Source organism: Squalius cephalus (assembly GCF_949319135.1).
Source record: "Squalius cephalus genome assembly, chromosome: 13".
Lineage (NCBI taxonomy): Eukaryota > Metazoa > Chordata > Actinopteri > Cypriniformes > Leuciscidae > Squalius > Squalius cephalus.
In genome coordinates this window covers 11,274,636-11,297,098 of record NC_137134.1, presented here as the reverse complement: position 1 = coordinate 11,297,098, position 22,463 = coordinate 11,274,636, and the positions used below count along the sequence as shown (strand labels likewise).

Here is a 22,463-nt window from a genome sequence, read left to right as displayed (position 1 = left end):
TATACAAAATGTAGTTGTCCCACAGTATTGCCGTCATTTCCACCACAACGCTGTAATGTCCCTTTAAAAAGTTTTTTTGAAAGATTGTTTGGGTAGTTTCAATGGAGATGAACAATGACATCACAGCACATGTCTGACATGGAGGAGATTTTAAATTTCTTCAGCAACTTGGATAAGAAAACTCAAGGTAAATGTTGCTTAAAATGAAAATATTTTTATTGTATGTCATTTCCAAACATGGCGTAACAATAAATGAGTTTGTAAATAAATTGATTTTTTAACACAAATAGATGTATTTTGCATGCATGCAATGCTAACTACCAATTCATAGCTAATATGTAATACTAGCTTGGATTTTTTTACAAAATACTGTAGGATTATCATTTCCACCACGGTCATTTCCACCACATTTCCACCACATTATTCTTGGGTGGAAATGACAAAGGTGTGGTGGAAATGACATTTATGCTTACAAGGTGGAATTCTTAGATTGAGTGGCTACATATGAATATTTTATTTATTGAAATGTACAACACTAATGTATTTATTCAAATATATATTTGTTTAAATGCCTTTTCATCTATTTTTAAGATGCTGCGGAGGTCAACTGGATAAAGGTCTCACTATTTGTGGTTAAAGTTGTTTACAGTAAGACTGTAACTGTTCATCTGGTTATGGAACCAAACAGACTAATGACTAATGATTTGTTAAATGGGTTTCAACTAAATGTTTTCTGTTTTTCTACATGGACGTCCATTCATTGTCATTTCCACAACACCCAGTCATTTCCACCACCTCATAACATTTTTAAAAATATGTACAAAATTCTAATCACTCATTAAAAAATTCTGCATATTTTATGGGATAAGGTTCCACTTAATGTAATAACACAAGTAGTTATTTTTCTGAAATGTATCTAACCAATGCAATATTATATTTCAGGTTGTGGTGGATGTAAGCTTTGTGTTTGGGCCTCATGACAATTTATTTATTTAATCCACAAATCTATGGTAATTGCAATATAGGTATAAATTGGTCAAACTATGTGTGGAAGTGGTTTTACACTGTTGAGAAATTATGTATATCATAAGAATTTTAAATAATAATCAAATATTTGCATGTGATGGAAATGACATTTGTTCAGTGCGGATCGGAAAATATGTCAAAAAACACCAATTTGTCTTATAATGTAAGTGCGTTCTCTTATGGATCATTAAACTAGACTAGTTATATTTAACTGTTAGACTGTGACAATTTTGATTTGAACACTTTTTTTTACATCAAGTTCACAAGGCCAAAAGTGCCCGTAGTTGAAGAACCACCCATAAATGAGCATTTGCTCAACCAATCTCTCTAAAAACACTTTTTACAAACACGTGCCCGGTAACCATAAACGTCTGTGATTGGTCCATTCTGGCTAGCGTTGAGAAAAGTGTCTGGTAACACACAGTAACGCCGTTTACCGGTATACATGAGCCCTGGTAATTTCACAGAGAAAAGTTCAAATAGATGGATTATTCAGAATCTAAATATTAAGTGGATCTTCTATGCACTATGGTTTAGTTTATGCCATTCTCACAAAAGATATTGTGCTCTTGTAATGTCCACATGATGGAGGCAGGATAGCCTAGTTTCAACCTTCATTGGTGGTATAAATTCTTGAGGCTTGTAATTACTAATTAAGCAATCAAATGTTTTATAAACAAATCGAGTAACTTACATTTCAGACAAAAATTAGCCGCTTGTATACTTCTATAGCCTATTATATAGGCTTGGTCAATTGAAGGGATGTTCTAAAATGCTTAATGGAAGGAAAACGTTGTTTAATGTACTATAAACAGTGATATTAACAGACCAAATTCAGTAAACACCTTATTAATAAACTATACAATGTAGTTCTAAAGAAAGGCAGATGAGCCCATGAACGCAATGCGTTTAATGCGTTATAATCCCAGAGGAAAACATTAAGCTACGCTAAGTGTTTTAGAATGTCCCAAATTGGGGTGCTTGACTAGGTCTGTGTGTGTGTGTGTGTGTGTGTGTGTGTCTGTGTCTGTGTGTGTGTGTAAACTGGTTAAAAACAGGCTAACACTGCCTTCACTTGCTATCGGAAATTTCATACTTCCCACTTCTGAAGTCATGATTAAAATTGTCTAAAAATGTTCGCGCCCAATTGTTTTAACTAGGAAACTAGTAGGCCATTAACGATGATTCCAATAGCACATGAAAGAAGCATACATGTGAATATATAGCCTAGCCTACATGTAGCCTAAAGCCCTTTTCTCTCAATGCACAACACATTTTAAACATTTTAACACACAGGCCTACTCTTTTTCTTTTTTAAGAAATCAATGTGAACATGTACAAATGATTTAAATAGAAAAATCTTGGTTTACTTTTGAAGTAGGTGAGACTTTGTGGTTTTTTTCTTGTGAGGTGCAAGACCAGTGGAACATTTTACAAGAGCATTGCATAACACATTGCAGGCCCAAATCACATGAGGTAAACTACTTCAGAGGCGCTTAAGCCATGGGTGAGTGCAGTTAGTGACCAAACTGCAAAAAAAGTTCTGAGGATGTTTACCAAGTGTTTTTTATTCATTCAAAAAGATGATTGTAACACAAAGATGATTGTCACATAACACACAGGTTCCTAATCATAAATAATGCATATGGTCCTCTTTGATTTCAAAGTACAAATAAGTAAGTTCAACATTTTTGTCATGTCGTTCCAAACATGTATGACTTTCTTTCTGCTCTGGAACACAAAATGAGATTTTAGCATATCTGCTCTGTTTTTATACAATAAAAGTGATACAGTCAAGCTCTATAAGGCCATGAAATCACAAATAAAGTAGCCTATAAACTGTTATCCTCCAGTAAATGTAAGGCGTGGGCTATATTTATAGTCTTCTGAAGCCGTACAGTATCTTTCTGTGATGAACAGACTGAATCAGAAGTTCCCCTATTGCTCTCAAATCTAACGCTTGAGAACCGTCGATGTGTTTAAGATCATTCATTTGAGTTTGGAACGACATTTTGACATTTTAATTCAGAAGTAAACCATGAGTAGGCTATACATACAGTTTGTATTGTAACAACTTTATTGAACAAATACAACAGCATGTGTATGTTGTGTGTATGTACATGCTTTGTGTGCTAACACCCACACACACACAAACGGTATATTAACATATATTATGAAACGGATAATGTAGTCAAACTGGCTGCTCATTATTCCACTCATTACAAGACTACTTACCAAATAAATACATATTGAAGTGAAATGAGTTTATTAAGTGAGTATGAATTCCAGAGTAGAAAGATATCAAACTGGAAATCAGTCGAACATTATACAAACCTGAACACTGAATATCCCTCAAGACAATTAGCAAGTTATCACAAATAAGCATATCAAACAAAACATTTCTAATGCAAACTGTGCATTTTGAGGTTCAAATATGACAAAATGACAAGTAATTACTAATTATTACAGATATTGTTGTTAACTATATTACATCCAAGATGACCAAGTATTAAACATAACTTCCAATTCACTTTAATATTCTTATTATAAATGAAGCTTTGCACAACCCTTAGGGGTCAAAAATAGCGAGCTAAATATGCAGATTAAAGAGATCTACATATAGTTATGCAATATGTGATACTTTTTCACATACAGTGAGAAAGGAAACTAAATGGTGTCAGATTTAATGATGTGTTCTTGATTCTGGCAGCTGTAGAAGCGCATATGTGCTGTTTATTTGTCTGGGCTGAAATCTTTTACATGGTGTGGTAAAAACTCCTGTAGCGTACTGAAAAATAAATAAATAAATAAATAAATAAATAAATAAATAAATAAATAAATAAAATACATTTAATCTCAATGCAGATGTGTTACAGTTTTCTGTAACACGTAACACAAACAATTCTGAACTGCCAGAATGAATAGTAACTATTAAAATAGTTAAAGGTTCTATAAAGAATCTTTAACATTCACAGAATCTTTCCAGTCCATAAAAGGTTCTTAAAAGTGGGAAAAGGTTCTTTAGACTATCATAATGTTCCTCATACACTACAATAACATAATTCTTTTTAGAGCTGTACACTGAAAGGTTCTTTGGGAAAACCAAAATGGTTCTTCTATGGCATCGCTGTAAAAACCTTTACTTTTAAGATTGTACAACTGGCACTTGTGAAAGGTGCATATTAGAATCCATAAAGGGATACGCTTGAAAACATATAAAGATGTGGTAACACAGGAATAGTCCACCCAACAAATAAATCAAATGAAAATGAAATGAAATTAACTGTTTTGCCCATACAGTAAAACCTGGGTCTAGTGTTGTTTTGGACCCCATTGACTTTCATTGTATACAAAAACAGTTTTTCTCCAAAAATGTCTTCTTTTGTGTTAATGATTAAATAAATACAGGTTTGGAATGGCATGAACTATACTTTTAAAAGGTGCATATTAGTATCTTAACTCATTTTGATTGCATTAATCATAGTTGTTTTACCTGCACTTGACTTGAGTCTTGTGGTTGATCAGGATCCATAACTTGAGGTGGTTGTAGGTTTGTATCTTGAGATTGTTTTAAGTTGTCTCTGGTTCTCTTGCTTCCAAGAACAAACACCTTTACTAGCCCTTAAGGTGATAGTCAGATTAAACATGAAGTCTTCCCATCTTTACAGACAGAACAACACAATCCTCAAAGAGCTCACCTATGATCACGATGATCAGAACCGCATTCAACAGAGCAAGTATGATGATAATAATCTGCCAATGTGTCTGATTCTTCTCAATGTTCTTCACTGTATGATTCTGGATCTCTGGAGTTGGAGTTGGTACTGTGTAATCATTAAAGGGGTTTAATATTAATATTTATTTTTTTTTTATTTTTTTTTGGTCTAACAATGATTAAATGTTAAGCTTGATGATCACTGAATGTTCACTCACCAGTGATGTGTAGTCTGGTGCCGTTGCTGTATTTAGGAGGAGGGTCTTTGGTCACACAGTAATAATCTCCTAAATCATCAATAGTGACATTATTTATGAACAGCCGATGTTTACTTTGCACTGAATATTTCTGCCTAAAAGCTTTACTGTAGTGAAAGAGAGCTGACGTTGTGGAAGAGAGTAATATGACAACCGGAGAATCTGGAAGTTTTAGTAAAAACCAATAAACCTCATTTACATCAAAATCACAGTTTATCGACACATTTTGACCCAAATCTGTTAGTTGATCAGTTAAAGTCTCCGCAGCTTCACACCATATGAGCAGATCTGTGGAATAAAAACACACATACACCTTTAGCATGATTGTGTCATTAAAACATACGTAAATCATGACATTAGTTGATACACAGCAGATAAGTAAACTCACACAGATGAAGCTGCATGATCTTCATAATGGTAAAGCACTTCAACATGATGCAGTGTAGATTTATGCTGTGTTTGAGAGGAAACTTAACCCCAGAGCTTTCAATGGGGAAATTTCAGCCACATCAAGAGGAAGTAGAAGTCATGCTTGCACTGACCACATTTTGTAGATTATTCCACTGTGCATTTACTAAACTTTACACTATTTGTATATATTTGCAATCAAATTAGCTTTCCGTGTGCAATGAACTATTTTATTGTTGTACGTTAGTTATATCAATCGTTCTCAACAGGTTTTACTTCAGAACCCAGACTTTACATTGGATATCTACAGTGGGAACCCAACACAGACAGTTTATTGTATACAAAAGTGAATAAAATCAAACTTTGAAATATGTTAATATGAATGCATAGATCCACAAATATGCAAAATTGTTAACATGACAAAAGCTGAATAAAGTAAAACTGAATTTTTTGGTTTCTAAGTGTTTCATGAATGTTGGTGGTTTATTGCTCTCTGCATCCTCTAGCTCATTGTGGTCAACACAAACCTTGTTTATTCTCATTGCAGGTGAATATGTAGGTCTTTAACTCACTTTGTATAAAGTTCATGGGTTTCAAACGATCAGTTGTTCACACCCGCGATTCTTTAAGAGAACTAAGATTGCTCTCTTTTTAAAGGAGACACTCAGAAGATTATTGTTTGTTTTTACACAAGTATAAAAAAGTTATAGAAGTTTACATTTACTGTGAAGTAAATGTACTGCACTGAACATTTGTATTATTATTTTTTTTACAAAATAATTTGGTATAAAATCAGATCCATATTTCTAACCAAGTTGTGTTCCAAATTAAACTAAAGTCGATATAACAAAAATTGAGGTTCTTGTGAGATTTTGTTTAGCCACCTTGCAGTGCCTTGCAGTCTGATTTGGGGTGAATTTAAGTGGGTTTGGACGACCTCTTGAGTGCGCTCGGCCTGCCTTGTTCCTGTGAAGCCTGGCCCTGGAGAAGTATTTTTATATGGTGTGAGTTTTTAGTGATGTTCATGATGTTTTATTAAAAGAAAGTATGTTTTGTATCGTTACCCCTGTCTCATGGTTTATATCTTTGCCCTCAGTGGGTAATACTTACCTGTGTGTCTTTCTTTGGATTATTTCCCTGGCCCTCCACCAGGGTTGCGTAGTCGGGTATAAATTAAAGTGTGATTCTAAATTTCTTGCACATAATATTGCCACATTAGAATACAACTTAGATTTTATCTTAGAAATGTTGAAGACCCCTGGTTAAAGGGATAGTTCACTTTGAAATTAAATTTTGGTATGTTTTAGCTTACCTCAAGGGCATCCAAGATGTAGGTGTCTTTTTTTCCGCAGTAGTTTCAATTTTGATATTTTTAGGTCAAACCGTTCTTGTCTGTCAGTCATTTCATGCAGGTCTATGGATACTGTCAAAGAGCATGCACAAAGTCCAAATTAAAACAATTCCCCATCGTCCAAATTAAACAATTCCCCATCGTAAGTACACATTGATGGCCTAAGACACGAAACGAGCGGTTTCTGTGAGAAAACGAACAGTATTTATAGCGTTTTTAGCTCTTATAACAGCCGCGTTCAAATGATCTGAGGGCTCGGGCGGGTATAGATATATACACTAGATGTCGCCTTGGCTACGGTTTCGTTCCAATGAACTGCAGTAGCGAAGGCGACATCTAGTGTATATATCTATACCCGCCCGCGGGACTCCGCAGAAGTAGCAGTGCTTCGCCTTCTGAGAATATAGTTCCCAGTAGGTATACGGTTAGAAGATGGCTGTGTCTCATATGACCTTGTTATTTGTACACGCTGTTACTATAAAATCACAACATGTAAATAGGAAAATGTTGGCGTTATTTTGTCACTTATTGGGAGCAGTATGCTAGCTGGAGCCGTTTACCTCCAGTCTTTGTGCTAAGCTAGGCTAGCGGTGGGTGCATCAGACAGAGTTACGGCACGCACGGAGATGAAAAGGGTATGTATGGACTTATCTAACTCTGGGGGATACGGTGAATAAGCTAAAGTCTCAAAAAGTCGGCATGTTCCTTTGACATGCTTGCATGTTTTAGTTTAAATTTGTTTTATGTATTACCATAAACTTAAGCATCACACAAGGATGACTATAAAAAGATATTACTTAGCTCACTACATATCCCAAATCGCTTGCCCAACACTGCGCACTATTAACATTCTAGCAACTACTATTAACTAACAAGATACTCTGATTAACAAATTATTAAGTAATAGTGCTCAGTTGAATGTGGTAGTTCACTATTAGCTAATCAGTAACTTCTATTTTCATACCTCACTGAGGACTACTAAGAACTAGGAGCGCGGGGCACAACCTAACGCGGGGTTAGTTGTAACACGCTTGTTTTAAATACTTCCGCACATGCTTGGATGATGAAACTTTGTTTATTTACTAGTTGCCATATCAACACTATATAGAAAAAAAAATTCCGCCAAAATTAACAAATTTTTGGAAGATATCCATTGACATTTATTAAACCATAGCAAAAGTAAATTTCTTACTTAAGTTAATTTTTCATCTCTATTTTTTGTGTTTATTTAAAATAAGACAAATCTGATATTATTTTAATCTCCAAGATGTTATTTAACAGTTGAGATAGTTATTTAATGCTTCGCTAACTAGCAGAAGACACTAGCAGGGCTTAAATCCCAGTTGTGCAGGCGGGGGCATGTTGTAACACTGCGTTACAATGTGCCCCCAATAGAAATATGCTATTATATTCTATACTTTTATTAATTTTATAGAGAAAACATGAGAAAAAGATGAATAAAGACTGAGTGTCAATGTTCAGAAATTACTAATTATTTATTTGTTTTGAATTATGTTGTATAGCTGTGTTTTCATGTGTTCGAAGTCAAAACTCAAAAATGAGTTTATATTTAATTATTAAAAAGTGCCATTATTTTATATGAAAAAGTTTTTTAATTGTATTTTATTTAGAAAATATTTTAGTTTGTTTTGTATATTTTTTTTATTATATCAGATAACATTTTAAGCTGTCATATGTCATGTTACAATGTGCCCCTCACATGTTACAATGTACCCCACCTATGGGGCATGTTGTCACATTTCACTTCCATTCTTTCGGGGTATATCAAGAAAAAAGTATATACTGTATTAATAAAACAAAAACACATAATTGTACTAGACATGTGGGAAATTAATGTGGGAAAAAATAAATACTCTGAACCATAAGTAGATTTACACAAACTGAGAAAGTCAAAAAGTGTTACTTTGTGCCCCGCTCTCCCCTACTATATACAGGTTCATAATTAATATTAATAATGCATAATGTATAATGTAATGGTAACCCATTAGTAATTAATCAAGTGTTACTACTGTACTACTACTTAACACGGGGACTTATAGTCAAAGACCCAGAACCAGATATGATGAATGAAGACCCGGAGTCAGAATTATAATACATTAAAGAAAAGATTTACTGAATATAGTTTGCAGTTTCATCAGCAGAATTCAGCTTCAAGACTCAATGGAGTTTGTAGGCCGACCCACTTACAGTTACAAAGATCACAGCAGTTATACCCTTCACCAAGATCTAAGCTACGTCCTTGCTTCAGGTTGAATGCTTCTGATTGGCTAAGAAATAGATAAACATAGAAATTTTCACACACATACAGATAGACTGAAGCATATCTCCATCGATTATGCAGCTGACACTCAGACCCTGAAGTTAGGCACGTTGTGACCTTCCAGGCCGCAGATTTCGGTTGGTGGGCGCCAGCATGTCCTGAACAAAAAGTCAATCTTAATGCCAGTGGTTCCTTAACCTGTAACCAAGAAGACTAACACACACATCGACACACAGCTTTTCCAAGGTTGGATTTGGCCAGGCTCTAACTATAAACAGGAGAGTCCTCTCAAACATTCAAGATAACGTTCTTTCTTTCATAGAGAGGGCACTTTAATATGACACAGTAAAGAAAATACTTTATCTACGAAATGGTCACTCAAACTATTGATGCCAGTGATCTTTATATGTTTTAACACGTTGAAGACCTTTCTCAAACAAAAAGAGTTCATATTTCATTTCTGGAAGCCGGGCTAAATAAGCAAGCACTGTTACTGCATTCAGATATCAAATACAGACATTAGAGAATACATGAAAAGAACATTTCAGTAATCACACTGGTAACTTATATAACAAAGTAAAATCTCATAAGCTTAGAGAAGTCATTCAACTCATGTGATGTTTAGAAGGAAAAATATTGATTAATACCTTGATCACATGGGTCAGTTTTTTGATATTGAGATTTATACAGCATCTGAAAGCTGAATAAGCTTTCCATTGATGTATGGTTTGTTAAGATAGGACAATATTTGGCCAAGATACAACTATTTGAAAATCTGGAATCTGAGGGTGCAAAAAATTCGAAACATTGAGAAAATCTCCTTTAAAGTTGTCCATTTATATTTGTGATTGTGCTGCATTCACTCACAAAAATAAATATTTATATATTTACGGTAGGAAATTTACTAAATATCTTCATGGAACATAATCTTTACTTAATATTCTAATGATTTCTGGCATAAAAGAAAAATTGATAACTTTGGCCCATACAATGTATTGTTGACTATTGCCACAAATATACCCGTGACTTGTGACTGGTTTTGTGATCCAGGGTCACATTTAAGCAGCAGTGGATTTCAAAATCCATCCCCTTCATAATAAACGAATTCAAATTCAGATCAAGTCAAGTCAAGTCATCTTCATTTATAAAGCGCTTTTAACAATGTAGATTATTTCAAAGCGGCTTCACATTGACAATAGGAAATTAAAGTAACAGAGAATAAAGTTATTGTCCTGCTAAAGTTAGTTTTGATTGATTCACTTCCGTCGCAACGATCATTAGTTATTAACTTAGGGGCCGCTAACACGACACCGTTTTAACAGAAAACTCTTAAGTTCTTTCTGCGCAAACTTAAAAAATGTGCACATGCGTATTACGAGTTCAGTCTGTGCGTTTGAATATATGTGCACAGGCATGTAGTCCTTGCCTACAAACCAACCCTCAACAAACTACTTGTCTGGCCTTGAAATTTATAATACAGAATTTGTATCGCTTCCGCGTAGCCACGCGAACCGGAATTATCCCGACAATGCAATCTGTACAGAGGTAAAGGGAGGGGAGGGAGGCCTTCACAGGGGAGAGACTAGTTGACACTTCAGCACTTAAAATTTATGCAATGTTTAATAGGGAGCCAGTGCAGTTTTGACAGAACCGGGCTAATATGGTCATACTTCCTGGTTCTGGTAAGAACTCAAGCTGCTGCGTTTTGAACTACCTGTAGTTTGTTTATTAAGCGTGCAGGGCAACCACCCATAATAGCATTACAATAATCTAGCCTTGACGTCATGAACGCATGAACTAATTGTTCCGCATTTGTCAATGAGAGCATATGGCGTAATTTAGATATATTTTTAAGATGGAAAAATGCGGTTTTACAGATACTAGACGTGACTTTCAATGAAAGATTGGTATCAAAGAGCACACCCAGGTTCCTAACCGATGACGAAGACTTAACAGAGCAGCCATCAAGTGTTAGACAGTATTCTAGGTTATTACGTGAGGAAGTTTTTTGTCCAATAATTAGAATCTCTGTTTTTTCAGAATTAAGTAGTAGGAAATCACTAGTCATCCAATTTTTTATATCTGCTATGCATTCCGTTAATTTTGTGAATTGGTAGGTTTCGTTAGGTTTTGAAGAAATATAGAGCTGAGTATCGTCAGCATAACAGTGAAAACTAATGCCATGCTTCCTAATGATATCTCCTAATGGTAGCATGTACAGAGTGAAAAGCAGCGGTCCTAGTACTGAGCCTTGTGGTACGCCATACTGAACTTGTGGTACGCCATACTGAACTTGTGATCGATGAGACATCTCTTCATTTACTCCTACAAACTGATAACAGTCAGACAAGTATGATTTAAACCATGCTAATGCAATTCCACTAATGCCAACATCATTTTCGAGTCTATTTAAAAGAATGTTGTGGTCGATGGTGTCAAACGCAGCACTAAGATCGAGTAACACTAATAGCGAGATACAACAACGATCGGATGATAAGAGCAAATCATTTGTAACTCTAATGAGAGCAGTCTCAGTACTATGGTACGGTCTAAATCCTGACTGAAAATCCTCGCAGATATAATTTCTTTCTAAAAAGGAGCATAGTATCTTTGACAGAAAGGGTAGATTCGAGATTGGCCTGTAATTGAATAATTCTGTACGATCAAGTTGCGTTTTTTTGACAAGCGGTTTAATCATAGCCAGCTTAAAAGTTTTTGGTACGTATCCTAATGACAAAGTTTAATTAATGATATTAAGAAGAGGATCCATGACCTCTGGAAGCATCTCTTTCAGTAACATAAATTTTGTTGATTTAGATGATTTAACGAGTTTAGCGAATTCTTCCTCTTCTATAGCAATGAATGTATTGAATTTTTCCTCAGGGAGACTACAATGCACTGCCTGATGCGATACTGTAGTAGACGGTTGCATAGTTATAATTTTCTCCCTGATATTATAAATCTTATAAGTTAAGAAGTTCATAAAGTCATTACTGCTGTGTTGATTGGAAACTTCTGGGCTTGAAGCTTTATTTTCCCCATTTTCCCAGTTAGTTTAGCCACTGTTTCAAATAAATACCTAGGTTTTTTTTTTTTTTTTTTCTAATAGGGTTGAAAAATAAGCAGATCTAGCAGCTTTTAAGGCCTCTCTGTATGCAATTGAGCTCTTTCCATGAAATGCGAAATACCTCTAATTTTGTTTTCTTCCAGTTTTGCGCTCCAAGGGCCCAAGTGTGCTCGTTGTACCACGGCGTTGGACTATTTTCTTTAATCTTCTTTAAGCGCAATGGAGCAACTGTGTCTAAAGTGCTGGAAAAGAGAGAGTTAAAAGTTTCTGTTGTAATATCTAGTTCTTCTAAGCTATCTGGGATGCTGAGATGATGAAACTGATCAGAAAGATTATTGATAAAGCAATCTTTAGTGGCAGAAGTGATAGGTCTAACATATTTGTAACACGGAGTCGGCTTTGCAGCCTTGGCTAAATGAAGTATACACGAGACTAGATAATGATCTGAGATGTCATCGCTCTGCTGCAGAATTTCAACAGCATCAACATTTATTCTGTGTGATAATATTAGATCTAGAGTATGATTATAACAATGAGTAGGTCCTGACACGTGTTGTCTAACTCCAATAGAGTTAAGAATGACTTTAAATGCCAATCCCAATGCATCTTTTTCATTATCTACATGTATTAAAATCACCAACAATTAGTACTTTATCTGCAGCCAGTACTAACTCTGATAGAAAGTCAGCAAATTCTTTGATAAAGTCTGTATGGTGCCCTGGTGGCCTGTATACAGTAGCCAGCACAAATCTCAAACGTGATTTATCATTTACACTATATATTGCTACATTAAACACCAACACTTCAAAAGAATTATATTTGAAACTAGACTTCTTAGTAATTTTGAAAATATTACTATAAATTACAGCAACACCTCTCCCTTTGCCTTTCAGACGAGGTTCATGTTTATAACAGTAATCTTGGGGGGGTGGACTCATTTAAAGTAATGTAATCGTTTGGTTTTAGCCAGGTTTCTGTCAAACACAGCACATCTAGATTATAGTCTGTAATCATATCATTAACAATAAGTGCTTTTGAAGTAAGGGATTGAATATTCAGCAATCCAAGCTTTATCATTTGTTCATTTGTATTACTGTATATCTGTTTTTTATTTGTTGAACATCAATTACATTTTTACCCTTAGATGGGTTTGGAAGTTTTTTTTTTTGAATTTCCTAATTCAAGGAACAGACACAGTCTCTATATGATGATATCTAGGTGAAAAAGTCTCTATGTGATGGGATTTATCTGACCTCAGTGACGTGAGACAGCTAGCAGATGGTCGGTTTAGCCAGTCTGTCTGCTTCCTGACCTGAGCCCCAGATTGTCATGTTTGAGTTTTAAGACTATGAGCCATATTACTAGAGAGAAGAGCAGCACCAACCCAGGAGGGATGAATACCATCTCTTTTCAACAGGTCAGGTCTGCCCCAAAAACTTTTCCAATTGTCTATGAATTCTATATTATTTTGCGGACACCACTTAGACAACCAGCCATTGAGTGAGGACAGTCTACTAAGTGTCTCATCACTCCTGCGAACAGGAAGGGAGTAATCAGTATTTCATGTTTATTTGGTAAATAGCTGGGTGATATTCGGATATGAGCAGTTGGCCTACTTTTTTTCCATAGGCTATATTTCCAGTGTTAAACATATTGTTGTTTGATATTTGATATAAACATATTGTTGTTTGATCAAACACTCATGTTGTTTGATATTTTTAATTAAAACTGTTACAAAATTAGATGTTGGGTAGAATGGCGATATGGTAATGTATGTATTCTAGCTCCAAAATGGACAAAAAAGAAACGTTGGCCTACCATAAAAAAAAATAGTCTTATATTTCCATATAAAATAAGGTCTGCATTCTGAGCAACAATGTCCTTTTTACTCTGTTTATTTATTCGATTCAAATCAAGAGAAGTATAGCCAACAAATCAGAGATGTTTTGGCTGAAAGTCTTCTTCAGTTACAACCTTGAAACAAGATGAGCTAAATAACTTTTTCACAGTTTGGTGTCAAGTAGCCTATAGCTACATCTGCACAGCTCTGCTAACCTGTGGCTAACACCTAGGAGCTTACCTTATGAGGTCGGCTATATGCTGAGGTGTTTAGAGATGGTCTTGTAAAGTGGCTCGATGGTGTTTTTAGCCCCCAATGGCTCCTTCCAGGCAGCTAACCCTAACCTCAACCTTAAATCTACCCACCCCCTCGCTGCCTGGAAGGCGCCGTTGGGGGCTAAAAACACCAAACACCTGTAAAGTGTGCGACTGGTCTTGCTTGTTACAAACAATTAACCACAAAGTCTCAGCTTTGTGAGAGAGTGCAAACAAACCAATAGTTTTTCTATTTGACGTTATGCATCAAATAACCTAGTAAATAATTGTAAATGTGAAAGGCAATAGTACAGTCATTTTTCCATTTTTCCAATTTTAGTTCATAAATTAGCATGACATATCAGCAGTGCAGTTAACATTATTACAAGGGTCTATTAGATGTAAAAACGTCAAAAAGTGTTCTCAAAAAATATTGAGAAACTTTAAGAACCAGAATCACTGCTGAAGAATCAGCTTTATTAATGTTACTTTTCTCACTGCTGGCCAGAATGGACCAATCAAATACATTTGTGATATTGTAAAAGAGTGCATAAAAAATGATTAAGGAAGTGTTTTCAGACAGAGTGATATTTTTTTTCATTAGCTGCAACGTCCTGAGTATATATAAACGTAAAAATTTACTCTTTTAGTGTACAAATTTGTCCTGTAAGACAAAATCTGTCCATGCCTCTCAAAGGCGGATTCATTTTTCTGGGCCTTCAAGGGCCTTCAAGCGCCCTCTGGAGGAACACTATGGTTTAACAGAAAATATATAATTATATATTTTATAAATTTTTATTATTTTATTATTTTTTTATACATTTTATTTATTATAAATTATTTTTATTGTAGAATGTACATAAGACAGGGAACAATCAAAGGGGGGGACGAGAGAGATCTAACGCTGGCACTCCTGAGGGAGGCAACCCAGTCGAATCCTCATTTCCAGAGGAATCAAGCCCACCTTGTGATGCTGTGAGTGACATGACATCATCCACCGGAGCCCGGGATGAAAACACTGGGTCCCCGAGAGGAACCAGGCACACACGGAAGCTCCGCGGTTTGCGATGTAGAGGGGGACATGGCCCCAGGAATGACTCGTCGGTTATTGTACCACACCGTAACCCTCAGATCACCCTGGCCACCAGCCAAAGTAGGGAAGAAATAGATTCGGGTGTGGCAGAGGGGACTCTACCCACATGGAGATCATTGAGTCTTGATCTAAACATTGCGATGGTCATGTTCAAACAGCGCTCGTGACCGCGCAGATGGATCATGCTCCCACATCCAGAAAACACACAGGCGAACCATCTTGAAAAAGACATGCCACGTGCAGCTCTTTTAAAAAGAGAAAAAAGCTCATCAGAGTGCTGAAGCGCCCAGGGAGAAGCACACACACAGTTGGCAGATCACTGCACAGATCAGCAGCAGGCAATGTGATCTTGCTGGAACGCGTGCCGTTGCACCAACACACTGGAGAGCCACTCGTCTTGTAGAGTGAAGATAATTCAGAATGGCTTGTAGGAGTGAAGAAAACTCTTGGCTCCGAAGCGAAAACATAACTGCATGTTGCCAGCGTACTTCCTTATATACCCACAAGGTGGGGCGGACTTACGCTATGCAAATTCCGCAGACCCATGGCATTTTCTTGCCATTGGCTCGTTTTGTATACTCGAAGGTGAGAGGCTTTCTAAGCGAAACCCCATTCGTCGTCACGACGTAACTCGTAGTGACCACGAAAGGGAACAAAAGACTCCTGTGTGTGGTTACCATCCAAAAATGAGTTCACATGATCAATGACACAAATTTGCTTATTTGATTAGACTGATGCATAAATACATTTGAAAGACTCCAAATGAAGACTTTCAGAAACTGAGACAGAGCAAAGGGTGCACCTCGCTGGACACATCCTACGCATGCCCAAACATCAACACCCAAAGACAGTTATGAAGTGGACACCACCAGGAGGATGCAGGAGACAGGGAAGACCAAGGAAGACATGGAGACAGATGTTTCACGAAGATCTGAAGAATGTCAGTGTCCCATGGGAAGATGTAGAGAACTTGGCCACGGATCGAATACGTTGGAGGACACTTGTTGCCCAGCACAGCACTTGATGATGATGTTGTGAGTTTCTCCATAACTGTGGGATATTTTTCTGTAAAGAGTGTTGCATAATTAAATGTTAAATGCATTTTTATGTAATAAGTTCACTGATATGTTTGCATTTCTATGAATAAAAGTATATCTTTAATAGCAAGCAATAGTAATATGAATTTGTTTTAAAAAATAACACGTTTTACATGCAAACAGGACTGTTATCAGCAGTGTAACTGATCTGATTATGACAAAATAATTGAATATCTGATGTCATGTGACAAGTCAGATAAGCTTTTCCACTCTTGCAAACAGAGGAAGGTTATGAGGTGTGGAGAGACATTATGTATCATTGGAACATGAACAGACAGGGACCAATTTGTAATCATTTTAAAGAATACAATGCAATTAATATAAACTTTCTGACAGTGTGTGGGATATCCAACTACTTTCCAAGAAGGGGAGCAACTTATTTACAAATATGTACAGGATTTGAGACAGTAGCCAATGACAGCAGTGGGAGTAAAAGCTGCAGGATAATGTACAAGTATAAAAATATGTACTAGTATTGTTAAATCTTGTGAATTATTAAGACTTTGAGACTATGACCATACTGATTGGGCTATGGGTTTTGTAAGAAAAGGTTTAAGAAACAACAAATGCTTGATCAAATGTTTGATTAAGGGTTAAAACCAACACATACTGTACATACCATTGCGAATATTTGCCTTTGTAGCTTTCCATCTCCTCCGTTTACTTCTCCTCAAACAATAATGGGCTGACTGGCCCTTTTGGTCTTTTCAGCTGAAAAAAGAGAAAAGAAAATATCATTATAGGCCCCTGATTATTTTAAGGAAAAAGTACTGATTTACCTTACAAATATTGGATTTTACATTATTAGGATTTTACATTCTTTTTTACTTTTAAACTTCCAAAACTGAGGTAAAAGCATGGTAAGTTTTGTGGTTACTATCCTTTTACTACTACTATCACAGTACAACTAAAGTTACTGTGGTAAAAGCATGGCAAGTGTTGTGGTTGCTGTGCGTTTACAACAAATATCACATTAAAACTACCATTAATGTGGTAAAAATGTAAGCACTCTGATACTATATGCGTTATTATAGGTTATAACTTTTTTGCCTTAAAAATGTTGAAGACCCCTGGGTTACACTGTAAATAAGTAGCCTAATTAATAATGGCCTCCAGAGGGTGACAAAGCTTTGATAAGAAAAATGTGCATTTGCAACCACTTTCTCTCTTTTAGTTAACATGTTTGCATGTTTTAGTTAACATTTGTTTCATGCATTACCATAAACTTAAGCGTCACGTAAGGATGGCTATAAAAACCTTTTACTGTACAGAGAGAGAATATATTTTTGCTTTCTTGGTGGCACCACAATTTAAAACAGCCTGATGGCTTTATTGACATGAAACTTGCAGTTCAATCATCTTGTTGATATTCTGATTATTAGTATATCTTCTGATTTGGTGAAATCAACAGAGTGAAAGACTCGTCTGAAGAAATTGGGGCACATTCTCACTTTGCATGACCCTGTTATTTCTACTCTGTGACTCACAGTAAACTTTCACATCCTGAAGCCCCATTTGGACAGGACTGCTTTTATATTTGGAGGTGGGGTGATGTAATAATGAACAGATTCTACATCTTTTTAACCACCCTTTTAACCACTCGAATCATCCTTCTCAATAATTGTTCCAGACCTTTTCTGGACTGTGTGTTCATGAGCCGGTGAAGTTTACAACTTATTTAACCTTATGCCTGGCTCACACTACAGGAGTTTTAGACCGATTTATCCCTAATTTTCCCCTCCGGAGAATCGGAGAAAAAATCTTGTCGATGACCTCGATCGGTTCCGATGTTCGGCGCATATTATCTGGTAATGTGAGGCGTTCACAGATTTAATTTAAGTTTAATTTGAACTTTGAACTCCACTTTACAAGGCTCAGCTGAGCAGCAAAGCAGCGCATGGGCTTCCTCTGGCACGATAATCTGCAGAAAATCTGCAAAGATTCTCCTTAAAGGGTCATTTCACCCGTGGAGACATGAATGTGTATTGAAAGTGGGTCATTTATGTAGAAGAAATGTGAAATTATTTTTGAATTTGGAGCTTTCTAGACTGAGAAAAGCCAGAAAATGTATTTTTGGCTTATGTGGATGAAAGACAACAACTCCCAGAATGCACTTGCTTCGCTGCCCTACAAGGCCACTCCCAAGCCACGCCTACCGGTAAGACAGCGCAGTTGAAAACAAAAACATCAAGGCAAGGCTAGGCTACGAGTGAGTCTCCGTGACGAGTTTGCCCAAAATGTCCGGGATTCGGCTTTTGCGTTCTACAGTCGCCATTCATCATGTTTACTGTGGCGAGCAGGACGAGGCTGAGGGGCGCGGGAGAACGGCGCGAGGCCGGTGGCGTGATTACTGACGACCGACACCTGTGAGGCACTGTTCTCGTATCTCGCACGGAGGAGCAGGTATTTTCTTAGCAATGGTAAAACACACATCAACCGATCACGCCACCGGCCTCGCGTCTTTCAACCGATCACGCCACCGGCCTCGCGTCTTTCTCCCGCGGCGCTAGCCTCGTCCTGCTCCCTGTATTACTGCGATCACTTGTTTAGCATTCATGTAAACATTACATTCAGATTCACCAATCGGGGTGAATTCAGTTAGATTGAAACAAAAGGTGAGCATGTAAACAATGGATGGCGACCGCAGAAAGCAAAAGCTGAATCCCGGACATTTTTGTCGATCTCGACGGCCGGACATGTCCGGGAAATAGAGTATGGTAACCCCTACTACTCAGCTTTCTTCGTCCCTGTTTTCTGCAGGTTTCTGCCGTTGAAATCAAACGCACTCGCACTGATCTGTGATAGGTCTGTTAGCGCATTAGGTCCAACCCCCTATGGGCGGGTTTGAAAGGGTGGATCTAGTGCTTGTAGTCTTAACAGAAATCCCCCGCTCTTACACTTCCTCCCACAATGACGCAAAATGACGATTTTTGCGTCATTGTAGGAGGAAGTGTAAAGAGGTAAATACAGTTCTCTTACGAGAGTTCTCTCGTACTGCGTTTTGCTAAAAACGCTATGGGAAAAGTCTCTTTTCACGAAAACACTGAAGCAAAAAATTATCGAGCGCAGGCTGATGCAACATCAGGCCAATGAGGGCGCTTCGCGCCCTCCTCGCCACTTCCCGCCGAAACGGGCGTGGCTTATCCCTATAAAAGGAGCTCGAAAAGGTTGATTCACTCAATTTTGTTCTCTTCAGCGGAGCACACGCATCGCTGGATCACGGAAGCAAGCGTCGTCGAAGCAAGCATCTCAGCGGGACGTGCCCTCGAAGCTGCTGGCCAACGCCGCCTTCTACAGCCGTACCTACTGCGCTTTCCGACGCATCATATCCTTTCTATTTTGCTCTGTTTTTCTGTGTGTGCGTGTGGTGTTTCAGTTACACTCACCCCCTAAAAGAGCGGCGTCTTTCTCAAGATGCCTTCCTGCGGCTCGTGCAGAGCCCCACTCGCCGAGGGAGACAACCACCTCATCTGTGTTTCCTGCCTCGGTGAGGACCATGCAGCGCTCGCGCTCGCTGACGGCGGCTGCCCTCACTGCGAGCTTTTGCCGATGGTGGCTCTGAGGACCCGCCTGGCATCCTTCGCGAAGCCTGCATTCACCGCCGCGATGCCGCGCCGGAAGAAACGGCGCTCGCAGCGGATCCCGGAACCCGCTCCAGCCCGACTAAGCTCGCCGGTTCGCCCGCTAGCTTCACCGGCCTCGCTCGAATCACTCCCCGATGCTCAGCGCCCGCAGTCTGCCGCCGCTTCATCTGAGGGGGCCGTTTCAGAGGCCGCGTCGGGGGATAAGGATTCCTGTTCTCTCCTGGCTTCGGACAGCGAGGATTGGGCGGTCTCTGAGGATCCCGCGCCTCCTGCCCAAAAGCCCTCGGTGAGAGCCAGCATCGAGACGGAGCTCATGCGGATACTCGCGCTGGCCGCGGCGAGCCTCGGCCTCGAGTGGTCTGCACCGGAGCCCCCCTCTCGCACCCGGCTAGATGGTAGCTTCCTCCCCGGTGAGCGCTCTTCTCCGGAATCAAAGCCCGCTCCTTTTCTTCCTGAGCTACATGAAGAAGTTGCGAAGGCCTGGAACGCGCCCTACTCTGCGCGGACGCGCTCATCTGTGTCGCCTGCATTTTCCTCGCTGGATAATGCTAAAGACCGAGGCTACCTCTCTCTGCCGCCGGTGGAACAGGCGATAGCGACACATCTTTACCCGCCCTCTGCTGGACGGCGGACTAAACCGGTGTTGCCTTCGAAAGCCTGCCGCATGACGTCATCACTGCTCGCGAGAATTTTCTCCTCTGCTGGGCAAGCAGCGTCAGCGTTACACACCATGGCTACCTTACAGATCTTCCAGGGAGATCTCCTCCGTAAGTTGGATGAGATGGGACCTGATGCTGTCTGTTTGGCGGATCTAAGGAGTGCTTCGGACCTTACGCTCCGAGCTACCAAGGCTGCCGCGCAAGCAATGGGACGGTGCATGGCTTCCGCTACTGTCGCTGAAAGGCACTTGTGGCTAACGCTCACGGAGATGGCTGATTCCGAGCGCACAGCGTTTCTCGACACCCCGCTGTCTTCCGCTGGCCTCTTCGGTTCTTCTCTCTCCGAGTTCGTGGAGAGATTTACCGAAGCCCAGAAAGCGTCCCAAGCCTTCAAGCACTTCCTTCCGAAGCGCTCTGGTTCTGCGGCGAGTCGTGGAAGACGGACCCCGCGGAGCTCTCAGCCTCAGCCCCCGCCTTCGGCCTCATCTTCGCAGCAGCCGCAACAGCGCAGCACGAGACCCCGCTCTCGATCAGCCGCCCGGCGCCCTGCGCACGGGCCGCGACCGAGGATTGTGGTGAAACCTGAGGTTCCGAAGAAATCCTAGCACCGCTAGGAAAGCGCAGGTGTGTGAGTCCCGTTGCGGCCGGCCTCTCACCCAAGCGCCTCGCTGTTTCAGCCCCAAGATTCGCGGCTGTTCCAGTGCTATCTGCAAAGCGCAAGCCTGTTCTTCTGCCCGCTTGCCTGCACACAAAAGCCGTTTTCACGGCTGCCCAGATATATCCCAAAATGAGTGTGATTTCTGGTGTCCCGGCCACGGCCGATGGTGCTATAAATGTAGTATCGATGCCCACCCCCCCGTGCCCATCGTTACACACAAGCACAGCCCTACACTTAGGGCTCGCGCGAATAAAATCGACTCAGGTCGATTGCGCTTCCAACATAGTAAAAGTGCCCACTGCCCAGTGCCCACGAACACTATGTCTATCAGATCACAGGCTCTCCGTAAAAGCGAGACCTGTGAGCGCGCGCGCTGCTCGCACAGGCGGCGCGCCCAAATCAGTAAATGTGCCCGCTCTCAGCCCACATATACGTGCACACATGAGTCCCACGGGACTCTCGCAGCCCTCCCTCACTCAGCTAAACACTGTTGTGGGGTCGAGGGCGAGCGTTCCGCCCGCTGTATCAAGCGCGCCCCCTGCCTCAAATGCCACAGGCGAATCGCCTACGTTTGCGAGTCCCGTAGCACCTCTGTCGCACGGCGAACAGAGCGAGCTCTGTATCCGGCCCTTAGCCAACCATGCAGAAGCATGGGCAGCGCTTCCAGGGGTTTCGGACTGGGTCTTAGGCATTATAGAGAGAGGCTTCTCGCTACAGTTTTTTCGACGCCCTCCACGCTTTACAGCGCGCGTCGAAACTTCGGTGCCGTTGAAAGTAGCACACCTACTTCGCGCCGAAATATCAAAACTGATAAGCAAAGGGGCGATAGAACGTGTTCCCCGTGCGCAAAGCGAACAGGGGATGTACAGCAGATACTTTCTAGTCCCCAAAAAGGACGGCGGTATCAGACCCATTCTGGATCTAAGACGACTGAACAGAGTGTTAGTGAAACGCAGTTTCAAAATGCTCTCGACCAGCAAAATTCTCGCGCAGGTTCGCCGAGAAGACTGGTTCATATCGATAGATCTGAAGGACGCGTATTTTCAAATACAAATAGCGTCGCACCACAGGCGATACTTGAGATTCGCCTTCGAGGGTCAGACATACCAGTATACAGTCCTGCCTTTCGGCTTGTCCCTGGCACCTCGTACGTTTACGAAGTGCATGGACGCA

At 39.7% G+C, this 22,463-nt stretch overlaps 2 protein-coding genes across 2 annotated transcripts in view; both read right to left on the bottom strand.

Moving 5' to 3' along the window:
- Positions 1-2,577: 2,577 nt before the first annotated feature.
- On the bottom strand, positions 2,578-5,451 carry LOC307169341 (uncharacterized protein). Its single transcript, XM_079889937.1, has 5 exons — positions 5,387-5,451; positions 4,960-5,286; positions 4,725-4,850; positions 4,520-4,647; positions 2,578-3,814 (listed from the first exon to the last, which is right to left on the bottom strand). Exons 1-5 carry the CDS (start codon positions 5,430-5,432, stop codon positions 3,710-3,712), a joined length of 732 nt encoding a protein of 243 aa, XP_079746063.1. The 5' UTR covers positions 5,433-5,451; the 3' UTR covers positions 2,578-3,709.
- An 11,598-nt stretch (positions 5,452-17,049) lies between these two features.
- LOC307169581 (uncharacterized protein) overlaps positions 17,050-22,463 on the bottom strand; it is a gene marked incomplete at its 3' end in the record, with an annotated part of 99,209 nt that continues 93,795 nt past the window's right edge. Inside the window, exon 5 of the mRNA XM_079890315.1 lies at positions 17,050-17,100. Within this exon, the coding sequence (XP_079746441.1) occupies positions 17,050-17,100 (51 nt within the window). The remainder of the gene's footprint in view (positions 17,101-22,463) is intronic.

What these genes read in the sequence shown, in the direction of transcription:
- LOC307169341 (XM_079889937.1), bottom strand. Translation starts at nt 5,432, where the DNA reads ATGTTGAAGTGCTTTACCATTATGAAGATCATGCAGCTTCATCTGT. An exon ending in CACCAGACTACACATCACTG is followed by an intron (nt 4,851 to 4,959) that starts GTGAGTGAACAT and finishes ATGATTACACAG; the next exon opens with TACCAACTCCAACTCCAGAG. An exon ending in TCTGATCATCGTGATCATAG is followed by an intron (nt 4,648 to 4,724) that starts GTGAGCTCTTTG and finishes TATCACCTTAAG; the next exon opens with GGCTAGTAAAGGTGTTTGTT.